We start from the raw sequence: 18225 nt of genomic DNA on the forward strand, positions 1-18225 counted from the left end.
TTATACAGAGTTGTATTCAAACCGCTGAGCCTGGTGTGTTTTCTGAGGCTCTTAAAGATGGTCAAGCCTCTCCCTTCCCATCCTGCAACATGGCCTCAGGCACCTCTTGACATCTTTGGGGGGCCATGAGGAACACAGTTTGACAACCACCGCACTGGGCAATTTCTGAGTGTTTCCCCTTGTGACTCGAAGCTACTAATGACAGCTGGCACGTGTGGGGCCCTCACCAGGTACCCAGGCATTTTCCAACTGCTTTATAGATTAGCTCCTTTTCTCCCAACAGTCACCTTCTGGGACAGGCGCTGTCACACCCTCGTTTACAGATTTAAAAAAATTAAGGCACAGAGAGGTTAAGTTGCTTGCCCGGGACAGCACAGCTAGAAAGGATTAAGGTGGGGAACAAGGTCATTCTGATTCCAGAGCCCTTTCTCCTCATCCTCTGGGTATACAACCTCCAAACTTGCTTGTTGCATGGTTCCCCCTGGAACGCCATGGGGCTGTGTGTTTCCAAGGAAACAGAGCTTTGATACCGAAGGGATTGGGAAAGGGCAGGCGAAGCCCTTTGGAGTCCCCAAGAGAACCCCGGGAAGCAGGGGGTTCTGCCGCTGCCCCTGCGGGACCGCCCTCTGACTGCAGAAGCTGAGCCAAGGACCCGTAGGGGCTGCGACCTTGGCCGGAAGCCCGCCACCCAGAGGCCCAGCCACTGGGAAGCTTTTGGCTTCTCATTCATCCAAGTCATTAATATTCCTCCTCTCCAGCTTCTCTCCCTTAAATCGCGCACACGGCCGCCAGTCTCCTAGGAGTGGCCTCTGGGAAAAACCAGTGGCCCCATTTTTTCCTTGCACGGTTCCCTGGGCCAGGGGAGGGCTGGGACCTTGACTCTGCCACTCGCCATAATTTCTAGGCTATCAGACAAACAGTGCCGAGGTACAGATGTAAAAGAAGCAAGTTAATTTTACAGTCTCTTCTAGAGAAAAATATCTTTAAGCATTTATGATTCGTTCCTTCAAGGTAACTTTTAAGTCAAATTCTGGGGACAAGTATAGTATAGTATTTTATTTATGTGAATACATAGGGTGCTTGGGTGGCTCAGTCGGTTAAAGCGTCAGACTTCGGCTCAGGTCATGATCTCTTGGTCTGTGAGTTCAAGCCCTGCGTCAGGCTCTGTGCTGACAGCTCAGAGCCTGGAGCCTGTTTGGGATTCTGTGTCTCCCTCTCTCTTTGCCCCTCCCCCACTCATTCTCTCTCCCTCTCTCTCTCTCTCTCTCTCTCTCAAAAATAAACATAAAAAATAAAAAAAAATAGTATGCTGTGTTCTAGAATCCATTATGAAATTTTAAGTTCTAGAGAAGCGGTAAATTTTCTTTTTTTTTTTTTTCTCATACGATTGGTTTAATTTTTTCTCAGCAGGAGAAAAAAGCAGTACATTTTCTATTAACCATAAAAGAAATGTGTAAAGATCCTTTGAAAACACCGAAGCGTGTTGGTCTCAGAGGATACTGGGTTGCGAAAAGGGCTGTGGTAAAGGTTCACTTGATTGAATATCTGAACACCCCTGAGTAGAGTAACTCCTGAAGAAGTCAGCAGAAGAGAGCCTGGAGACCATTCTGGAGCACTGATGGTCACCACTGTGGTCCGTCCTAACGACCTTCCTGGGCCCAGCCCTCGGGGGGTGGCAGCTGGGGCCGGGCCGGCTCTGAACAGAGGCCCCCCGCCCCCCGCAGGAGTCGGGGCTATCGGCGTGGATCGGTGGGCAGCTGCACCCCCTGGAGAACGTGCCGCCCCCGCTGGCCGTGCTGCTCATCACTGTTGTCGTCGCCTTCTTCACCGAGTTTGCCAGCAACACGGCCACTATCATCATCTTCCTGCCCGTCCTGGCGGAGCTGGTGAGAGTCCTGGGGGTGGGGGGGGGGGGGGGGGGGGGGGGGGGCGGAGGGCGCCGGGGGGGGGGGGGGGAGGGCGCGGAGGGTGGGTGCTTCAGAAATCTCTCCCCTGCCACTGGGCGCTCCATGGGGGACTACAGGTGCCATCGCCCTCTTCTAAACCGCATGAACGTGTTAGACCCTGATTTTTTTTTTAATACTGATTTTTTTCTTTTTTCTTTTTTTTCTTATTTAAAAAAAAATTTTTTTAACGTTTATTTATTTTTGAGACAGAGAGAGACAGAGCATGAACGGGGGAGGGGCAGAGAGAGAGGGGGACACAGAATCCGAAGCAGGCTCCAGACTCTGAGCCATCAGCCCAGAGCCCGACGCGGGGCTCGAACTCACGGACCGCGAGATCGTGACCTGAGTTAAGTCAGACGCTTAACCGACTGAGCCACCCAGGCGCCCCTGATTTTTTTTTCTTTAAGAAATACACAGAGTAAATATTTTCAAAAGTGCACCCAATTTCTTCCTTTGGAGAGGTTTCTAGGAAAATAGAAATTGTCAAATTTGGATTCAGACGAAGTAGAAAGATCTGAGTAAGGCAAATAACCACAGAAGAAACTCTAATGGTAGGCGCAGTTCTAACCTCCCTCTAGAGCAGGGTTTCTCAGCACTGTTGACATTTGGGGCCAAAGAGCTGTCTGTTGTGTGGGGCTGCCCTGGACACGGTAGGACGGTCAGCAGCCCTGGCCGCCGCCTGCTAGGTGCCAGCCAGGAGCTTCCCCTACATCGTGACAATCAAAAACGTCTCCAGACGTTGCCAAGCGTCCCCTGGTCGGGGGTGGGGGACAAAACCATCCTCAGTGGAGAACCGCCGCCCTAAAAAATCACCAGCCCGTCCTCAGAGGGTTAGCTGGGTGACAGCTTCCAGACCTTCAAAGGGCAGATCGTTCCCACCTTATTGAAACTATTTCAGAGCACGGAAAGACAGAGAAAGCCGTGCAACCCAGGAATAAGGTTGGCAAAACGCAGCCGCTGAAACCAAAGGACAGCAGAGCGGTGGGGGAGGGCGGGGTGTAGTCACGACTCAATCTCACACGTAAACAGAGATGCAAATAGCAAAATAAATCTGGGCACGTACCATCAAATAGAGTCTATGTTAGGAATTTCAAAACTGATTAACATTAGAAACGATGGGCTTGGTTCCGTATTTAAATAGATTAGAGAAGGCTTTAGCGCACGATTATCTCAATAGAATCCAAAATTGATCAGATTAAATCAGTGTTGCAACTCCGGGCTTTGTATGCGAACAGTGATCAACCAGGCACTCTTATCTGAGCCACTGTGTTTTTGGCTTTTGTCGGCTTATTTCAATTTGTAAGGGAGTTCGCACTGCCTTAGCACACGGAGATGTACTTTATCCTTCTTCAGGGAATAGAGGATGTTCTGTTACCAGTGGATGGCAGTGGGTTTATTTCAGATCTTCGGTGATGGACACGTAGGTTTGCTTCCAGCCTTTGCTGTGGTCCAGCAACGTTTGCCGGACCTTTCCTTGTCTGTGCGCCTTTGGGTCCATCTAGATACGTTCCTGGATGAGATCCCTGGATCGGAGAGCTTGTGCGTGTATACTTTTGTTAGAAGTGGGCAAACTGCCCTCCAAAGTGGGCATGCCATTCTCACTCCCGCCAGTAGTGAGGGGAGGGGGGTCCCCAAACCTTGCCACGTGTGATCGGACTTAATCACACCCTTCACCGGGCTCTGAGGGAGCAGATGATTGGGAGAGGTGGGACACTTCAGGGTGGTGGGGGGAGGAGAAGCAGAGACCCAGCCAGGTCTGTTGGGGCGACTTTTGCTGGAGAAGACACTGGCAAATCACACAGGCTTCCAAATGTTGCTTGTCATCAAAACCCAAACGTTTTACGTGTCAGGGGGACGCATTTAGCACTTTCTGAGAAAAGTTATATGCTTTGGGTTATAAAAATTTGCCAGAGGGGCCAAAAATGTCCTATCTTAAATACAATAGCAGAGAAGAAACCCACGTGAATTGTAGATGAATATGTCATTTGGGGGAGGTGACGAACCAGTGGCCCACTGAGCGAGGTCAACACACAGACGCATTTGATTCACACAATCTTAGAAATCGGGAAATGCTTATCGACAGACGTGTCCTTGAAATCCGGTGAGGCCCCAAGTAAAGGTGTGGACTGTTTGGCCGAGGGAAGGACCAGGCAGGGGACTTGTTACTTTGTTTTACTATTTTTTAAAAAAAAAATTATAAACGTTTATTTATTTATTGGGGGGTGGGGGCAGAGAGAGAATCCCAAGCAGGCCCCACACTGTCAGTACAGAGCCTGACGTGGGGCTCGAATTCATGAACCTGTGAGATCGTGACCTGAGCCGAAATCAAGAGTCAGACACTCAACCGACTGAACTACCCAGGCACCCCAGGACTTGATATTTTAGAGCCATGGTTCTCTGGACCCACAGTAGCAGCAGGGAACTCATTTCGAATGCAGGCTCTTGGGGCCACCCCAGACCTGCTGAATCAGAAACTCTGGGCAAAGTGGGGCCGCCACGCCGTGTTTTAGCAAGCCCTCCGGGTATGATGCTGCCCTCTCAGGCGGGAGAAGGTGTGTTCTAGATAAATCTCCCCAGCCCATCCTCCCCAGTGAACATGCAGTGTGGCCCCAGGATGTCACTAACCTGGGGAATGTCCTCTCCATGTGTCCTTTGATTTGGGTTCTCTTCTTGTCTGTCTCTACTGTTGCCTGTGGATCTGCGTTTCTGGCTGTATCTCTTCTTGTGTCGTCTCCCAACCTGTCTTCTCGTCTGCTGCCACTGTTCTCTGCCAGTCTCCGTCTATGCGTCCCTGTGCGTCTCTTTCCGTGTCTTACCTGTTGTGGCTTTCAACCGTCTCCATCGGTTGTCGTCGCTTCTCTCTCTTTCCCTGCCGGGGTCACCGCCCCCGCCCCTGCCTCGGTCCAGGCCATCCGCCTGAGGGTGCACCCCCTCTACTTGATGGTCCCCGGCACAGTCAGCTGCTCCTATGCCTTCATGCTCCCAGTCTCGACGCCCCCCAACTCGATTGCCTTCGCCTCTGGACACTTGCTGGTCAAAGACATGGTGAGTCCTGGCGCGTCCCGACAGAGGCCTGAGACGGGGTGGGGGTGGACAGCAGGTGCCGGGCGAGACGTCTGGGCGGGACCCCTGGTCCCACTTTACCAAACCCCAGTTTCTGAATAAGTCATTCGGAGCCGGACCAGGGGGATCCGCTTTAACAGACACTCTGGGATGATTCTTGTGCTTGGACAATTTCAGGAAATGGCCTTCGTGATGACTTTCCAGAGTCTGCTTCAGGGACAAGGGACTTCCTCCCCTCTCTGGGCACTGCTCTCTTTTCTTACTTGTTCCTCCGGCTGCTCTGTGCCTGGAATCTTTAGGAGGGAGGAACTGGGGTAGCAGCAGTGGGGAGACCCACCGGTGTGTTCCCTCTCCCCTCGCTCCCCTGCTGAACCCTCTCCTCCCTCCCTCCCCTGCTTCCCCTGCTGCTTCCACTGGCTGCCTGGGGCACTCAGGGAATGCAAATCCAAAGCTGGTGTAAGTAACTGAAGAGGGTGGTGTTCCCAGTCCAGGCTCTCCAGGCACAGATACCCCAGCAGGAGCTGGGGAGGGAGAGAGAAAGGGGGTGGACAAGAGTGAGAGACAGAAAGAGGTCACAGAGCAAACAGAGAGAAGGAGGAGGCTGGTGTGCCTGGAATTGGGAAGATGAGACCAGAGGCCCGGGAGGGGAGGTCGGTGCACAGCATGCAAGGCACAGACTTAGGATATCATTCAGCGCACAGTGGGAGGACTTTCAAGGGATTTAAGCAGGGCAAGGCTGGGTCTGAGAGCCCAGGGGAGGGTCCCACAGGGCCAGCCAAAAGGGTCCTTGGCTTCACGCAGGACCGAAATCAAATGTGAGCCAGGGACAGTGAAAACAGAGTTTACTGAAGAGTATGAGAGACAGAGAATAAGGGACAGAGTGGGAGACCCTCAGAATGGAGAGAAAAATGAGTCTCCTCGTTGCTCGGGGTTAGGGGTTTATACTGGACAAGGGTCTAGGGAACGCGTGTGTTCCTTTAAGAATCCGCTAGGTCCAATCAAAGAGAGAGTCCGGTGAGCAATAGGTATTATTCCACGAATCCCCGAAGGTAAGGGTACGTGTTTGGGATCTGGCCCTTAGGTGTTATCAGGTGTTCGGGGCCTAGGACAAAACAGAGAATGATTCACTTTCTTGCTTCCCCCTCGAGGTGGGAAAGAATCCGGAACATGAGGATACGGACCCTGGCAGAAAAACAGCAGAGATGGAGACTTTCTAGAGTGGAGTCCCTGTCCGATGTCACAGGGATGTGGTTTCACTCGTGCCCCTCCGAGATGGCTTTGGCTGCCGGTGGAGTGGACTGCTGGGGGCTGGGGGCCAGTGTGGAAAGGGAGGCTGCTTAGGGAAGGCAGAAATGGAGATGTGACGCCCATCCTGGGAACAAAGGGACACGAGAGAAATGGAGAGGCTCCGAGAGGTAGAGGCCTGCCAAGAGCACGGAGAGGGGCAGAAAGATGCACAAAGAGGTGCTGGCTCTGGAGGCTTGGGTCCAGACAGTGATGATGTTGTAGGCAGCTGACGTAACGAATGTGGGACTAAGCAGGCATTTTGAGGCAGGCTCCCAGGAGCGCAGCCCTCCTCCCGGCCGCCCCAAAGCTTAGGCCTGTCCCCTTCCAATCCTCCAAAGTTGCCAGGGTTTGAAGGTACCCCCAAGAGCAAAGGCAGGATAGCACGACACAGTTCGACCTTGTTGCTTGGCATACGCCCTTCACGACTTGATGCCCTTTCCGCGAACCATCCGTGGCAATGTTTACTTAACAATTGTAATCAACTTAAATTTAAAAAAAAAACTTAAGAGTATTTGAAAAGAAGAGTTTCCGCTGCAATCTGTACATGGAAAACTGGTAACGTATGCCACAGAAGGGAAGTCTAAAAATAAACGCAGACCAAAGAAAGCAAAATAATTACTTTTGCTCCGATAGCAATTGCCCTGGAGAAGGTTCTGAACCCCTCCTTGTCAAAGAGGGCCATTGGCGAGGAAGAGAGAGCGTTAAGGGCATGAAGCACACCCGAGGGAGACCTTCTCTGTGAGGAAAAGGTCCAAAGGGGGATTGAAAAGGGAGTCACTTGCCTACCGTGCAGTTCACAGCTGGTCAAGGCCAAGATGGAACATCAGAAAACCCTGATGAGAAACAGGGATTTTCAGCCCCAGGTTGGACTGAATGGCCCAGGAGGTTGGCTCTGGGGAAGAAGCAAACTTGTTCTAGCTTCTTAAAAAGGTCAAAACTTCCATCAGACAAACCTTCGTAACAAGTAAGTATAGCCTTAAGTAGACGTGTAGTGTGTATGAGTGTATGTGTGTGTGTGTGTGTGTGTGTGTGCGCGCGTGTGTGTTACTGGTCAAACCAGATCATTTTCAAGCTGTGTGACGTGGGTAAGCCCACTTCTCTGAGCCTCAGTTTCCTCTTCTGTAAAGTGGAAATAATAATAATAATCACCTGCGAAAGGTTGCTTTCAGGGTTAAGGGACACATCTGTGTGACAGAGTACCTGACACCTAGAAACCACTCGAGGGCTGGGGACATTTGCAGCTCTTTGAGGGACAGCCCAGGGTCATGTAAAGATGGGGGGGTTGTGGGCATCCACCGGCCTCGTGTCCTGGAACCATCGCTTCAGGGCTGGGAGACCTTGAGTGAATGACTTCCTTAACTCTGAGTGTGGGTTTTCCCATCCGTACGATGACCCCTTCCTTACTCTGGGCTCCGTTTCAGGTGCGGACAGGCCTCCTGATGAACCTGATGGGCGTCCTGCTGCTCAGCTTGGCCATGAATACTTGGGCACAGACCATCTTCCAACTGGGCACCTTTCCGGATTGGGCCGACATCCACTCAGTCAACATCACATCACTGCCGTCCGCCTTGCCCAACGACACATTTCGGACCCTTTGAGCCCCGCTCCGGGACTCTCTTTGGGCTGGGCCCTCCCAGAAGGCTTTTGCCATCACCCGCTGCTAGGAAACAAGCTCTCTGAGCTGTTCTGTGGCTAGGATGCAAAGGAGCCTTATTTCAGCAATCTGGAATGGTGTTTGTCTTAAACAGTTGGAAACGGGGGCCACCGAATCGCATGGGCACAACTGACATCCCCCACTGCCTGCTTTAGGTTTCACTCTGGAGAGATCATCTCGCCTTTAGAGCTCGCCTGCCTCACAGAGGCTTTTGGGGCTGCGCTGTGCCAGTCCTTCACAGGTGGTGTGTGTTCTGCTCGGCTGGTGCCCCTCCCGTGCCCGTCGTTTGAATTTTACCAATCCCCGGCAGCTAGGGTTATTGCCGATCCCTGGAGACGGGGGGAGGGACAGATGACTTCCTGAGGAGGTGGAGGCTGTGCAAAGCCTCCCTGCTGCTCCTCTGTGCGCCTGAGCACGCCAGGAGCGTTCTAGAAATCCCAGCTGATGCCTCTACCCACCCTGTTTAGGATTTTCCTGTTTAATCGAGTCAGTTTGACCGTAATTCTGGGGTCAGGCCAAGCCTGGGCCCTAATGTCTCACGAGTGGCCCAAGGTTCTTCCAGCAAGGACTCCTGTCCTTTGAGGGCCTTTGAGGCCATCAGCCCTTCCTCGTTCCAGCAGCTGGTCTTTACCTCCCCACCCACACCCCAGGGGGTAAGCATGTTTAATGAGCCAAGGCCACGTATTTCAGAGATGAGAAAAAAAAAAAAAAAGTCAGAAGATAGATTGGAGCCTCGTAAGAGGCCAGGGTGAAATTTCTCAGGCAGGCAAAATATCGTAACCCTCTTCTCCAGACGGGGTCAAGGGAGACTCCCCTGAGCCAGTGGCTGGTGGGAGCTGTCCTCCCTGTTTCCAGCAGAAACGTCTGGGCATCCCCTTAGGTCCCATGGGTGTTCAGAAAGTGGAAAGAGCGGCCCAGCGTTAGCCTGGCTCCAGCAAAGGTGCCAGGAAGGGGTCCAGAAGCATTATGTCTCCCCTTCCTACGCATCTGAGGGTTGAGGTTCTCTGGGCAGCGTGGGCTGGGACTCAGTACGGTACGAGTGAGTCACAGAGGTTTCCCTGGGAGCAGGAGGGAGAGAGGAGAGGCCTCCAAGTTGGAGAATGCGGTCCATCTCTTCCCACGTGAGCACTTTAGTATTTAGCCACGGTTACAGCCCATGGGGGTCGGAGGCTGCTCTCCTGACGGGAGAAACCCATGGGACCTGTAACCTGATGAATTGTGATTTCGAATCCTGATTGATTGAAAACGCTATAAAATAAAGAATGTGAATCAACAGTGGACCTAGAGGTCATTTGCTTTGTGGACATAAGTAAGTTTTAAAGCCACAAACTCCTGAGCTGGGAGTTCCACGGAATTGACCTCCCTGACCTAGCTTCCTTATTGCCCTTCCCCCTCCACTCTAACCACATGCTTCAACTGTCCTGCCCCGGGGCCTTTACACATGCTTCTCCCCACCCACCCCTCCCCCCGCCCCCCGCCCCTGCCAAGAACACTTTGCTTCCCACATATGTGCTTGTTTCCTCACTTTATTCAGGCCTCTGCCCAAATGTCACCTCCCCGGAGAAGCTTCACTAACCATCTAGTCTAAAATCCAGCTCCTTACTCTGCTGTATTTTTCTTCGTCGTGTTTAGTCAAGACACCGTATTGTGTATTTTCTAGAATATCAGCCTATCAGAATACAAACTTTATTTTGTTGAGTGCCGTAACTCTGGTATCTAGAATGGTTTCTGGCACATAATAGGTGCTCAGGAAATATTTGATAAATGAATCTGTACCAAAATTTATGAGCCAGCAATCTCGACCTCCGATCTGAGGTCTGTTCTATTCATTTCTTTGTTCACTCCTTCTTCCACGCATTCATTCAACAATATTTATGTAAAACCTGATTATGGGCTCCTTCACTGTCCCCACCCACATGGAACTTACATTCTAGCTAAGGAGACAGGCAGTGGGCAGGTAAACAGATAAAATCACTCTGGGTCATGAGGCGGGGTAAGAAGAAAATGAAACTGGACAATGTGACCAAGTGACTCAGAAGCTGCTTCAGCCGGGGGTGCTCAGGGAGGACTTCTCTGAGGAGGTGGCATTGGCCTGAGACCAAGAGTCAGCCGATGGAGGCATGGGAGGACGGTGGGCCGCAGGAGGGGTGCAGAGTCATTGGAAATACACATGAGACTCGCGTCCGGAATGCAACAGGTGTCAGAAAGAGCAAATACAAAACAAAACATCTGTTCTAGTTAACTGGCTGCATTAACAAACCACCCCAAAACTCAGGCCCCAGAACACAGCAGCTTATTGGCTTATGTTTCTGCATTTAGACAGAGATCTACAGGGACGGTTTCATCTCTGCTCCAGATGGGGTGTCCAGGGCAAGTCAGTGGGGAGTTTAGCTGGACCTTGAATGTCCACAATGACCACGGAGCCTCTGGGGTGATGTGGCTTCTCCAGGAGTCTAGCCCAGGCCTCTGAACCTGACGGTGGGCTTCTCAGAAGGCAAAAGCAGTAGCTACACAGCCCCTTACGGGCCGGGGTCGCGAATCGAAGAACTCAATTCTGCCACATTCTATTGGTCAAAGCAAGCCAAGGGTTACCTGGTTCAAGGGGAGGGGAACAGGTCCCAGCCTTCATGGGAGGAGTGGTATCCACGTACAGAGAGGGGAAGAGGCTTGGCCGCTGTCTTTGGAAGACGCCAGCCCTGACACCCAGAGCAGGGAGAGATACGGCTGTGCCGTTCTGAAGCAGGGCGTCGAGATGGCCAGAGCTTGGTAAGGAGATGCTCGAACCCATTTGCAATCAGATAAATGCAAGTTCAACCAAGATGCCAATCCCACCAGTGGGAACCAGGAAAGGGAACGATACGTGATAGCGACACAGAAGGAAACAGACGCCCTCCCATCCCGCGGGGCAGACGATAACCCCTCACCGGCAGCCTGGCAAGCAACGGGGCAGTAATTAGGGGGAATTTGTTACCTGCGTTGCCTGTGGCCCAGTTTTCCTCCTGGGTTCGTGTCCCGGCAAAATCATTGCACGGTTCCTACGGGGACAATGTAGGAGGATGTTTGGGCACCGCCGTTTGAGGAACCCAGGAGCTGGAGGCCACCTAGATGACCACCATGGGGGTGGCAGTATTTAAGTAAAATACGGGGAAGCACACCGTGGAAAGCACGACAGCCCGCAGAAGTGATGAACAACGGGTACGTGGAAGGACTGGATAGACACATGCATATTCTGGTGCATATATCAAGAAATTAGAGAGTCAGGTGGGCAGGAGAACGGAAGTGGTGACGTCAAATGGAAAACAAGGCGAATAAAAGCCACTAGATGAGGGGTTCAATGAGCCACTTTAGACTCCTGGCTCTACACGCGACAAGCTGTGTGACCCTGAGGACGTCCTTTACGCTTTGGGCTTGGGTTTCCTCATCTGAGAGATAAAGAGTGCGTAGTCAGGGTCTTGAAAGGAAATATATAAACTAGCTAATTTGAGGATAGCTTAGGAACGGGTCTAGTTACAGGGTGTGGGCAGAGGACATGGAAACCATGAGGGGAAGTGCAGATCCTCGGTGGTGGGAGAGGGGTGAGCGAGAGGGGGTGGCTCCTTTACTCCTGGGACACATACAGCCCAAGACGACTCTGAAAGGGGGACACTGCCTCGGATTTTTCTCTTCAGCCACGCTCAGCTCTCCCACTGGCGCTCCCCATGACCAACCCAACTGTATCCGTCGGGGTTCTCCAGAGAAAGCTGAACGAACAGGATGCAAATATGTGGATCTATATGAATATCCAGGAAAGAGTCCAAAGGCAATCCACTGGCACAATTCCCTCTCGCTCAGGGGAGGTCAGTCTTTTGTTCTACTCAGACCTTCAACTGATTGGACGAGGCCCACCCCATTAGGAGGGGGCAGTCTGATTTACTCAGACTCCATTGATCTAAACATAAACCTCATCCAAAAAGTCCCTCACAGAAACAGCTAGAATAACGTTTGACCAAATAGCTGGATGCTGTGGCCCAGCCACGTGGACACAGAAATCTCACCATCACACCTACGGAAGCCAGAATGCGGGAGGGCCCTCTGAGGCAGCCCATCCAGGTGGGGCTCCAGGGATCAGGGCAGGGAGGAGAGGGGAGACTGTGTCTGGAGGGGTAAACCGAGAAAACATGGCACGAAAGGTTTAGACCAAATCGGAGCTTGTAGTCTAGCGGTCCCTGGGTCTGCCTCCAGCCCATAGTCAGGGTCTCTTGCCCCCTCTCGTGGTTTTAAACTATTAATTGATTGCTAATATTTTAAACTCAGAAAATGTCACGTTAGAACCTAGTTTTGTGCTGCTCTTAGAAAAGAAAATGTCAGGAGGTCTGGCAACATGGGACCCTATTGCTACCTGGCAACAGGAGTTGAGTAGTGGTGGTGGGAAAACTCAAGTTGGAGGGTAAAATCTCTTGTTTGCCACAGTCCCCACCCCTCCTTAATGTCTTAGGCTGACTCTCTTCATTTTAATTTTTTTTTAATTTTTTAAAAAATTATTTATTTATTTTTGAGAGAGAAAGAGAGAGAGTGCGAGTAGAAGAGGAACAGAGAGAGAGGGAGACACAAAATCCAAAGCAGGCTCCAGGCTCTGAGCTGTCAGCACAGAGCCCAACACGGTGCTCGAATCCATGGACGGTGAGATCATGACCCGAGCCAAAGTCGGACGCTCAACCGAATGAGCCACCCGGGTGCCCCAAGACTCTCTTCACTTTAAAACACGGGTTTTTAGGAGCGCCTGGGTGGCTCAGTCAGTTAAGTGTCCGACTTCGGCCCGGGTCATGATCTCATGGTTCATGGGTTCGAGCCCTGCGTCGGGCTCACTGCTCTGTCAGCACAGAGCTGAGAACCTGTTTTGGATTGTGTCTCCTTCTGTCTCTCTCGGCCCCTCCCCAACTTGTATTCTCTCTCTCTCTCTCTCTCTCTCTCAAAAATAAATAAACATTTTTTAAAATTTTTAAAAATAAAAACACAGGATTTTAAAACAGAGCACAAAAAAGGAAGATAATATATCCCCTTAATAAATGTTATACTGATTACATTTCGAGAGGATACTATTTGGGATACGTTAGGTTGAATAAAACATCTGATTAAAGTAAATTTCAGTTTTTTATGTGGCTACTAGAAAATGTCTAATTATATACTCGGCCCACATTCTGTTTCTGTTGGATACTACTATCTATTTGGTAAGACTTTAGCCACCTCCCCACATTCTCAGACCGAGGGGGTGGTGGCAATATTCTATGCCCACAGGCTGTACAACTCAACGACTCCCGTGTTCCATGGACTACTGATTCTGATTGTGGACCTGAAAGGCTCACCACTTCCTCTTCCTGTTCTGTCTTATGGTTCTGAATCTTCTACCCAGAAATTCCCCCAACAAAGCTGATTCTATTTTTGATGATTCAGAAGACATTTCTGGATGTGGGATTTGGAGCCAGGCCAGCTTTACAGAGGCAGAAGTGACTGCCTACATGTGCTGAGAAGAGCCAAAAATATCTTCTGCCCCTTCCCCTGCTGCACCACCGAACCCCCAGATCTTACGCATTCCTCGGAGGCCTTCAGGAAATGGTCAACATGGTCCTTTAACCGATCGGCTGTCCGGTCTCAGCACACAAACTGGGCGAATGCCGGGGTCTTCCGGGATGGCTCCCCTCGGACCAGCACGATGCCCTGAAATTTCCTGTGCGAGGGGGACCCAGGCTAGGGATCCGACTTGTGGGCATCACAGAGGCCTGTATTATCAGTGAGGTCTGAGCAGCCTGGGGCTCACGGAGGCCGAGCTGTCAGCCCAGGTCTGAGAAAGCAGGGCAGGAGTATTTGGCTGTTATGCCCTGGGTGCTCTGCATACATTATTTCATTGAATCCTCAAAGAATCCTAAGAAGTAGGTAGGAGTAGTCTCAAGAGAGCAGAGTCCACACAAGTTCAGAGAAGGACAGTTTTCTTGTCCAAGGTCGCACAGCACAGGAAGTGCAAAGCTGGCATTCAAGTACAGACTGACTACCGTCAGCCCGGGGCCCCTGCAGTTCGGAGGGACCGTCAGACGGCTCCCTACGTCAGCCCCACGGAGGTTTTCTGCAGAGGTTGTGAGTCGGGAGCCCTCTTGCTGGCTTCGGCCCACGGGCCTGTTGAGGTTGGTCCGCACAGCGGTCTTTTCTTTTTCTTTTTTTAATGCTGGCTTGAAAAACTTGGAGACTTTTACGCCCAAAATGGGAATGACGGGCATCTTCGGAAACAGTGGGAAACCTGGTAATGTGGGACCTTTGTTCAAGGGACCGGAGCAGGGTAGAAGCTGTCCTTTCCGAAAGGGTCTACACGCGGCAGCTCACTGCTGTTTCCATGTGTTCTGCTCTGCCCCTTAGCTGGCTGGCCTCCGCACGTGCATGTGTTTCCTGCTCCCTGCCTGCTCTGTGCATTCCACGTTTGGTGCCCGGCCTGATTCCCTGGAGGGGCTTGTGGTCTGGGAAGGGTGTCAGGCCCTCCGAGGGCCACAGGTGTCTCATTCACTTGTGTGACTATGAGAATGTCACTTCCCCTATCCGGGCCACAGAACAGCCCCCTTCAGACCTGAGCAAGCGGCCGAGGCAACGTGTCCTTATAAAGGAAAATGTGGGGGAGTCTGGAATACGGCTTCACTGGCCCATCCTGTGGGGGTGGAGGCCTGGGGGCGCAGGGGAGGCCTCCCTGGAGGAGGCAGCCTGCTGGCAGTGATGGAGGACAAAGACGCTGGGGGGCGAAGTGTCTGCTTCCGGGCAAGGACTGGCTCTCAGGACCGCCCAGAAGCGTACCTGCCGGACAATTTCTACAGCAGAGCACGTATACAGGGACCTCACACTTATTAAGTGCCTGCTCTTTGCAGTTTCGGGTGCATCTGAAGGTAACCATGAGTCTTGTGAATGCTTCCCTCCACACCAGTAGAGCACAGAGGTCGACCAGTAGACTCTGGAGCAGGACCGTTGGGTATAAATCATGGCTCTACCCCTTCCTGGCTGAGTGGCTTGGTTAAGGGAGTTAATTCTTCGGGGCTCGTTTTCTGAACTGAAGAATGAGATAACTTAGCAAAAGGGTTGTCGGAAATAAGGATTCAGGGGATTCAAACAGAACTATCAAGGAGCCTGATGCTTAGCAAGTGCTCAGTAAATGTTAACTGTTACTGTTGTTGCTCCCTCTTAAGAGGAGGCAACTGAAACAGAGAGATGAGGTCACCTGCTCAAGGTCGCACAGGTAGGGAGGGAGAGAGTTGTGACTTGAAGCCAGGTGCATGTCAGGCTAGACAGAAGGCCAGCTGGAGAGGGGACCAGCTGAGTGGAGAGCCACTATGCTTGGAAAAGAGTCTCAGCCAAGGTGCCAGTGTCTCTGGTGGGTTCCCACCACGCAGAGTTGGGGATCAGGTCCTCATGGGGCACACAGCTGTGGAGGGTGCGGGCAAGGCAAAGCCAAACGCGGCTCAAGTCCTGGTGTTGCCACTGCTGAGCGGTGTGGCTTCTCTGAGCCCCAGTTTCTTCCTGTGCGAAGTGAGAGCAGTTCCACCTTCCCGCTATCAGGATTACAGACATCGCTTGGAAAAGGCTCTTTCCTCCCACACCTTCTACCCACTCCCGCCTGCCCGAAGAGGAGGAAGCAGCTTGCCCGGCCCTCCGGGAGGTGGGCCCAGGCGGGGCGGGACAAGGTGACCAGGAGGGTTTAATTACAGGCCAAAAAGCAGAAGCACCAGGGTCTCCTAAGTTCTGGAGAACGCAGTTCCCCCCACTTCCTCTCCACCTGCCCATCGCTGCCTGAGCCTGCCCGCCCGGATCCACAGCTATTCAGGAAGCATGAAAACGGCTGAGCACCTCGCCAGGACCGGGTAGGTCTGGGGACCCTAGACTCTGGGACCACAGGCAAGAAAACGGCAGTCGGGCATGGCGGGTGCGGGCTTCGGCCCCAAGCTCTGCCATTCCCTGGCCGTGTGACTTTGGGTAAATCTCCACCCCTCCGGACCTCGGTTTCCCCATCTGTGAATGAGAGTCGTGATAACGACTCTCATTGTAAGAACTGACCGAGAAAACGCACGCACAGCGCTTGCCATCACGCGCAGCTCGGAGTAAGCACGCACAGCAAGCAGGTGCTCTTTGCACAGCAAGGAGATGCATCATGGATCGTGCATCTCCCACAGGCCTTGGCCTTCAGCGTGACTCACAGTGGGCTTTACTTCCCTTGCCGTTTATATTATTCGCTGTTACTTTAACAGCTGCCATGTTCCGAATACTCCTTACACAGTAGGAGGAGGTTTAGTCCTAAATTGAGATGCCCTCCGGGGCTAGAAAGGCCACAGTTCGTCTTCTCTAACTGCCAGTGGGTCCGTGGTGCTGCCCAGCTTGTAGCAGTTCCCGGGTTCGTCTACTCTCCCAGCCTCCCGGACCGCTATTTTCTACCCTGTCCTTCTTCTTCAGGCCTGCCCTGCACGGCCTCGTCCAGTACGCTCTCCATCCGTGCGGACCTTGCTTTCCTGCTACCCTGAGCAAACAGAAGCAGTCACACCACAGCTGACACCCGCTGCATGCAGACACCATTCTAGACGCCTGCGGCGTATCAGGGACACCAAGGAGCCACTCGCTGCCCCGGTGGCACGGAGCTCCAGTGACAGATCACAGCCGATGCAGTACTTACTGCGTTCCAGACACAGAGTGGCCCTCTGAGGTCCTACCTCACGGCACCATTTTACAGACATGAGTCCCGTTGTTTATGCAAATGAGAAAACGGAGGCCCGGAGGGATTAGAAACCTTGACCAAGGTCACACGGACCGTGAGTAGTGAGGCGAGGATTTGGACCCAGGCAGTCTGGAGGCCACGCCCTTAATCATTGCTCCTTTCCGTGTCAGAGGAACTGAGATGTACGTGCCCACACTTTGCCCGTCCATTCACGGTCATCTGAGCCCGTGTCCTCTGCCTTCCCATCTGCTACATGGGATGACCACCCTGCTCTTTTCTGAGACCCGCCCTCAGATTTTGTGCTGTCGATCATACCCCCCTGCCCCCACCTGTGAGCCTCCCTTTGTCCACGCCCCCTCTTGATTGGCAGACCTGCTAGAGTCTCTCCCATCCATGTCCCGTCCCCACCATCGGCCACGGCACCATTTGTGTGCCCCTTTATTGCAAAAACGAGTCAGAAGAGCTGTCGGGACTCGGGTCTCACATTCTTCTCCTTCCAGTCTCTCCTGGGCCCACTCTAGTTGGGTTTTGGCCCAAGGTGCCACCAAGCTACCCTTGGGCCGTCTCCAGGGACCTCCTCCACATGGCAAAACCCAATGGTCATTCCTCAGCCCTCGGCCTTGTTGACCCATCAGCAGCACCTGACCTATGTGGTCGCCCCCCTCTTCTTGGAACATTTTACTTGCTTGGTTTCCCAGACACCACATCACCTTGGCTTCTCCGCCTCCTTCTCGCCTCCCACCTGTTCACCCTGGAGTGCGAAGGCTCAGTCCTTGAGTCTCTGTCCTCCCCGCTTAACACACTGTCCTGAGGGGTCGGCTCCTGCCCCCTGGCTTCAAGGGTCATCTATAAATCAATGACTTCGTATCTCATTTATTTCCCGTCTCTGGAAACGACGCCTCGGTGTTGCAGTTGCTCGGGCATCAAACCCCATGGTCATCCTCCACTCCCTCCTCCTCCTCGCTCCCCCAGCCAATCAGACGGCCAGTTGTAGTGGTTCTTCCAGCAGAATGTACCCAGAACCCTAACCTCTTTTGACTACACCTCGGCCGTCATCTTTAATGTGGGCTGGATGAGGGCGGGGACTCTTGTCCGTTTCATTCATTCCTGTTTCTCCAATGGCGAGCACACAGTCGTTGCTTGCTGAATATTTTTTTTTTAATTTTAAACATTTATTTATTTTTAAGAGACAGAGAGAGACAGAGCATGAGCGGGGGAGGGGCAGAGAGAGGAGGAGACACAGAATCCGAAACGGGCTCCAGGCTCTGAGCTGTCAGCACAGAGCCTGACGCGGGGCTCGGACTCACACACCGAGAGATCATGACCTGGGCCGAAGTCGGACGCTTACCCAGGCGCCCCTGAATATTTTTGAATGAATAAATTTAAGGACAGCAGAGTAGAAAAGTTCCTGAGTGGCCAACGGATCCACTCTCCTGCCCCTCCAAACTATAGAGGAGATCTTGAGGCCCGTGGAGAAGGGATCACACAACAGGCCAGCAAGACTGTGAATTCAAGTACAATAGTATGTCTCTCTCCCCATGTTTTTTTTCCTCTTTCTTATT

General features: G+C 52.4%; 1 protein-coding gene and 1 long non-coding RNA gene across 3 annotated transcripts in view; both read left to right on the forward strand.

The window, feature by feature from the left end:
• The window catches only part of SLC13A3 (solute carrier family 13 member 3), a 73113-nt gene extending 63885 nt beyond the window's left edge, over positions 1–9228 (forward strand). For both annotated transcript variants that reach the window (XM_040446865.1, XM_040446866.1), the window contains 3 exons: positions 1725–1886; positions 4854–4991; positions 7718–9228. In XM_040446865.1, coding sequence (XP_040302799.1) covers positions 1725–1886; positions 4854–4991; positions 7718–7894 — 477 coding nt within the window. In that variant the 3' untranslated portion in view covers positions 7895–9228. The remainder of the gene's footprint in view (positions 1–1724; positions 1887–4853; positions 4992–7717) is intronic.
• A 6474-nt stretch (positions 9229–15702) lies between these two features.
• LOC121012083 (uncharacterized) lies at positions 15703–17520 on the forward strand. Its single transcript, XR_005781936.1, has 2 exons — positions 15703–15818; positions 16405–17520. It is a non-coding gene; the product is annotated as an uncharacterized LOC121012083 (long non-coding RNA).
• The last annotated feature ends 705 nt before the right edge of the window (positions 17521–18225 follow it).

Source organism: Herpailurus yagouaroundi, unplaced genomic scaffold, assembly GCF_014898765.1.
Source record: "Herpailurus yagouaroundi ecotype Mexico unplaced genomic scaffold, PumYag 196, whole genome shotgun sequence".
NCBI classification, from domain to species: Eukaryota; Metazoa; Chordata; class Mammalia; order Carnivora; family Felidae; genus Herpailurus; species Herpailurus yagouaroundi.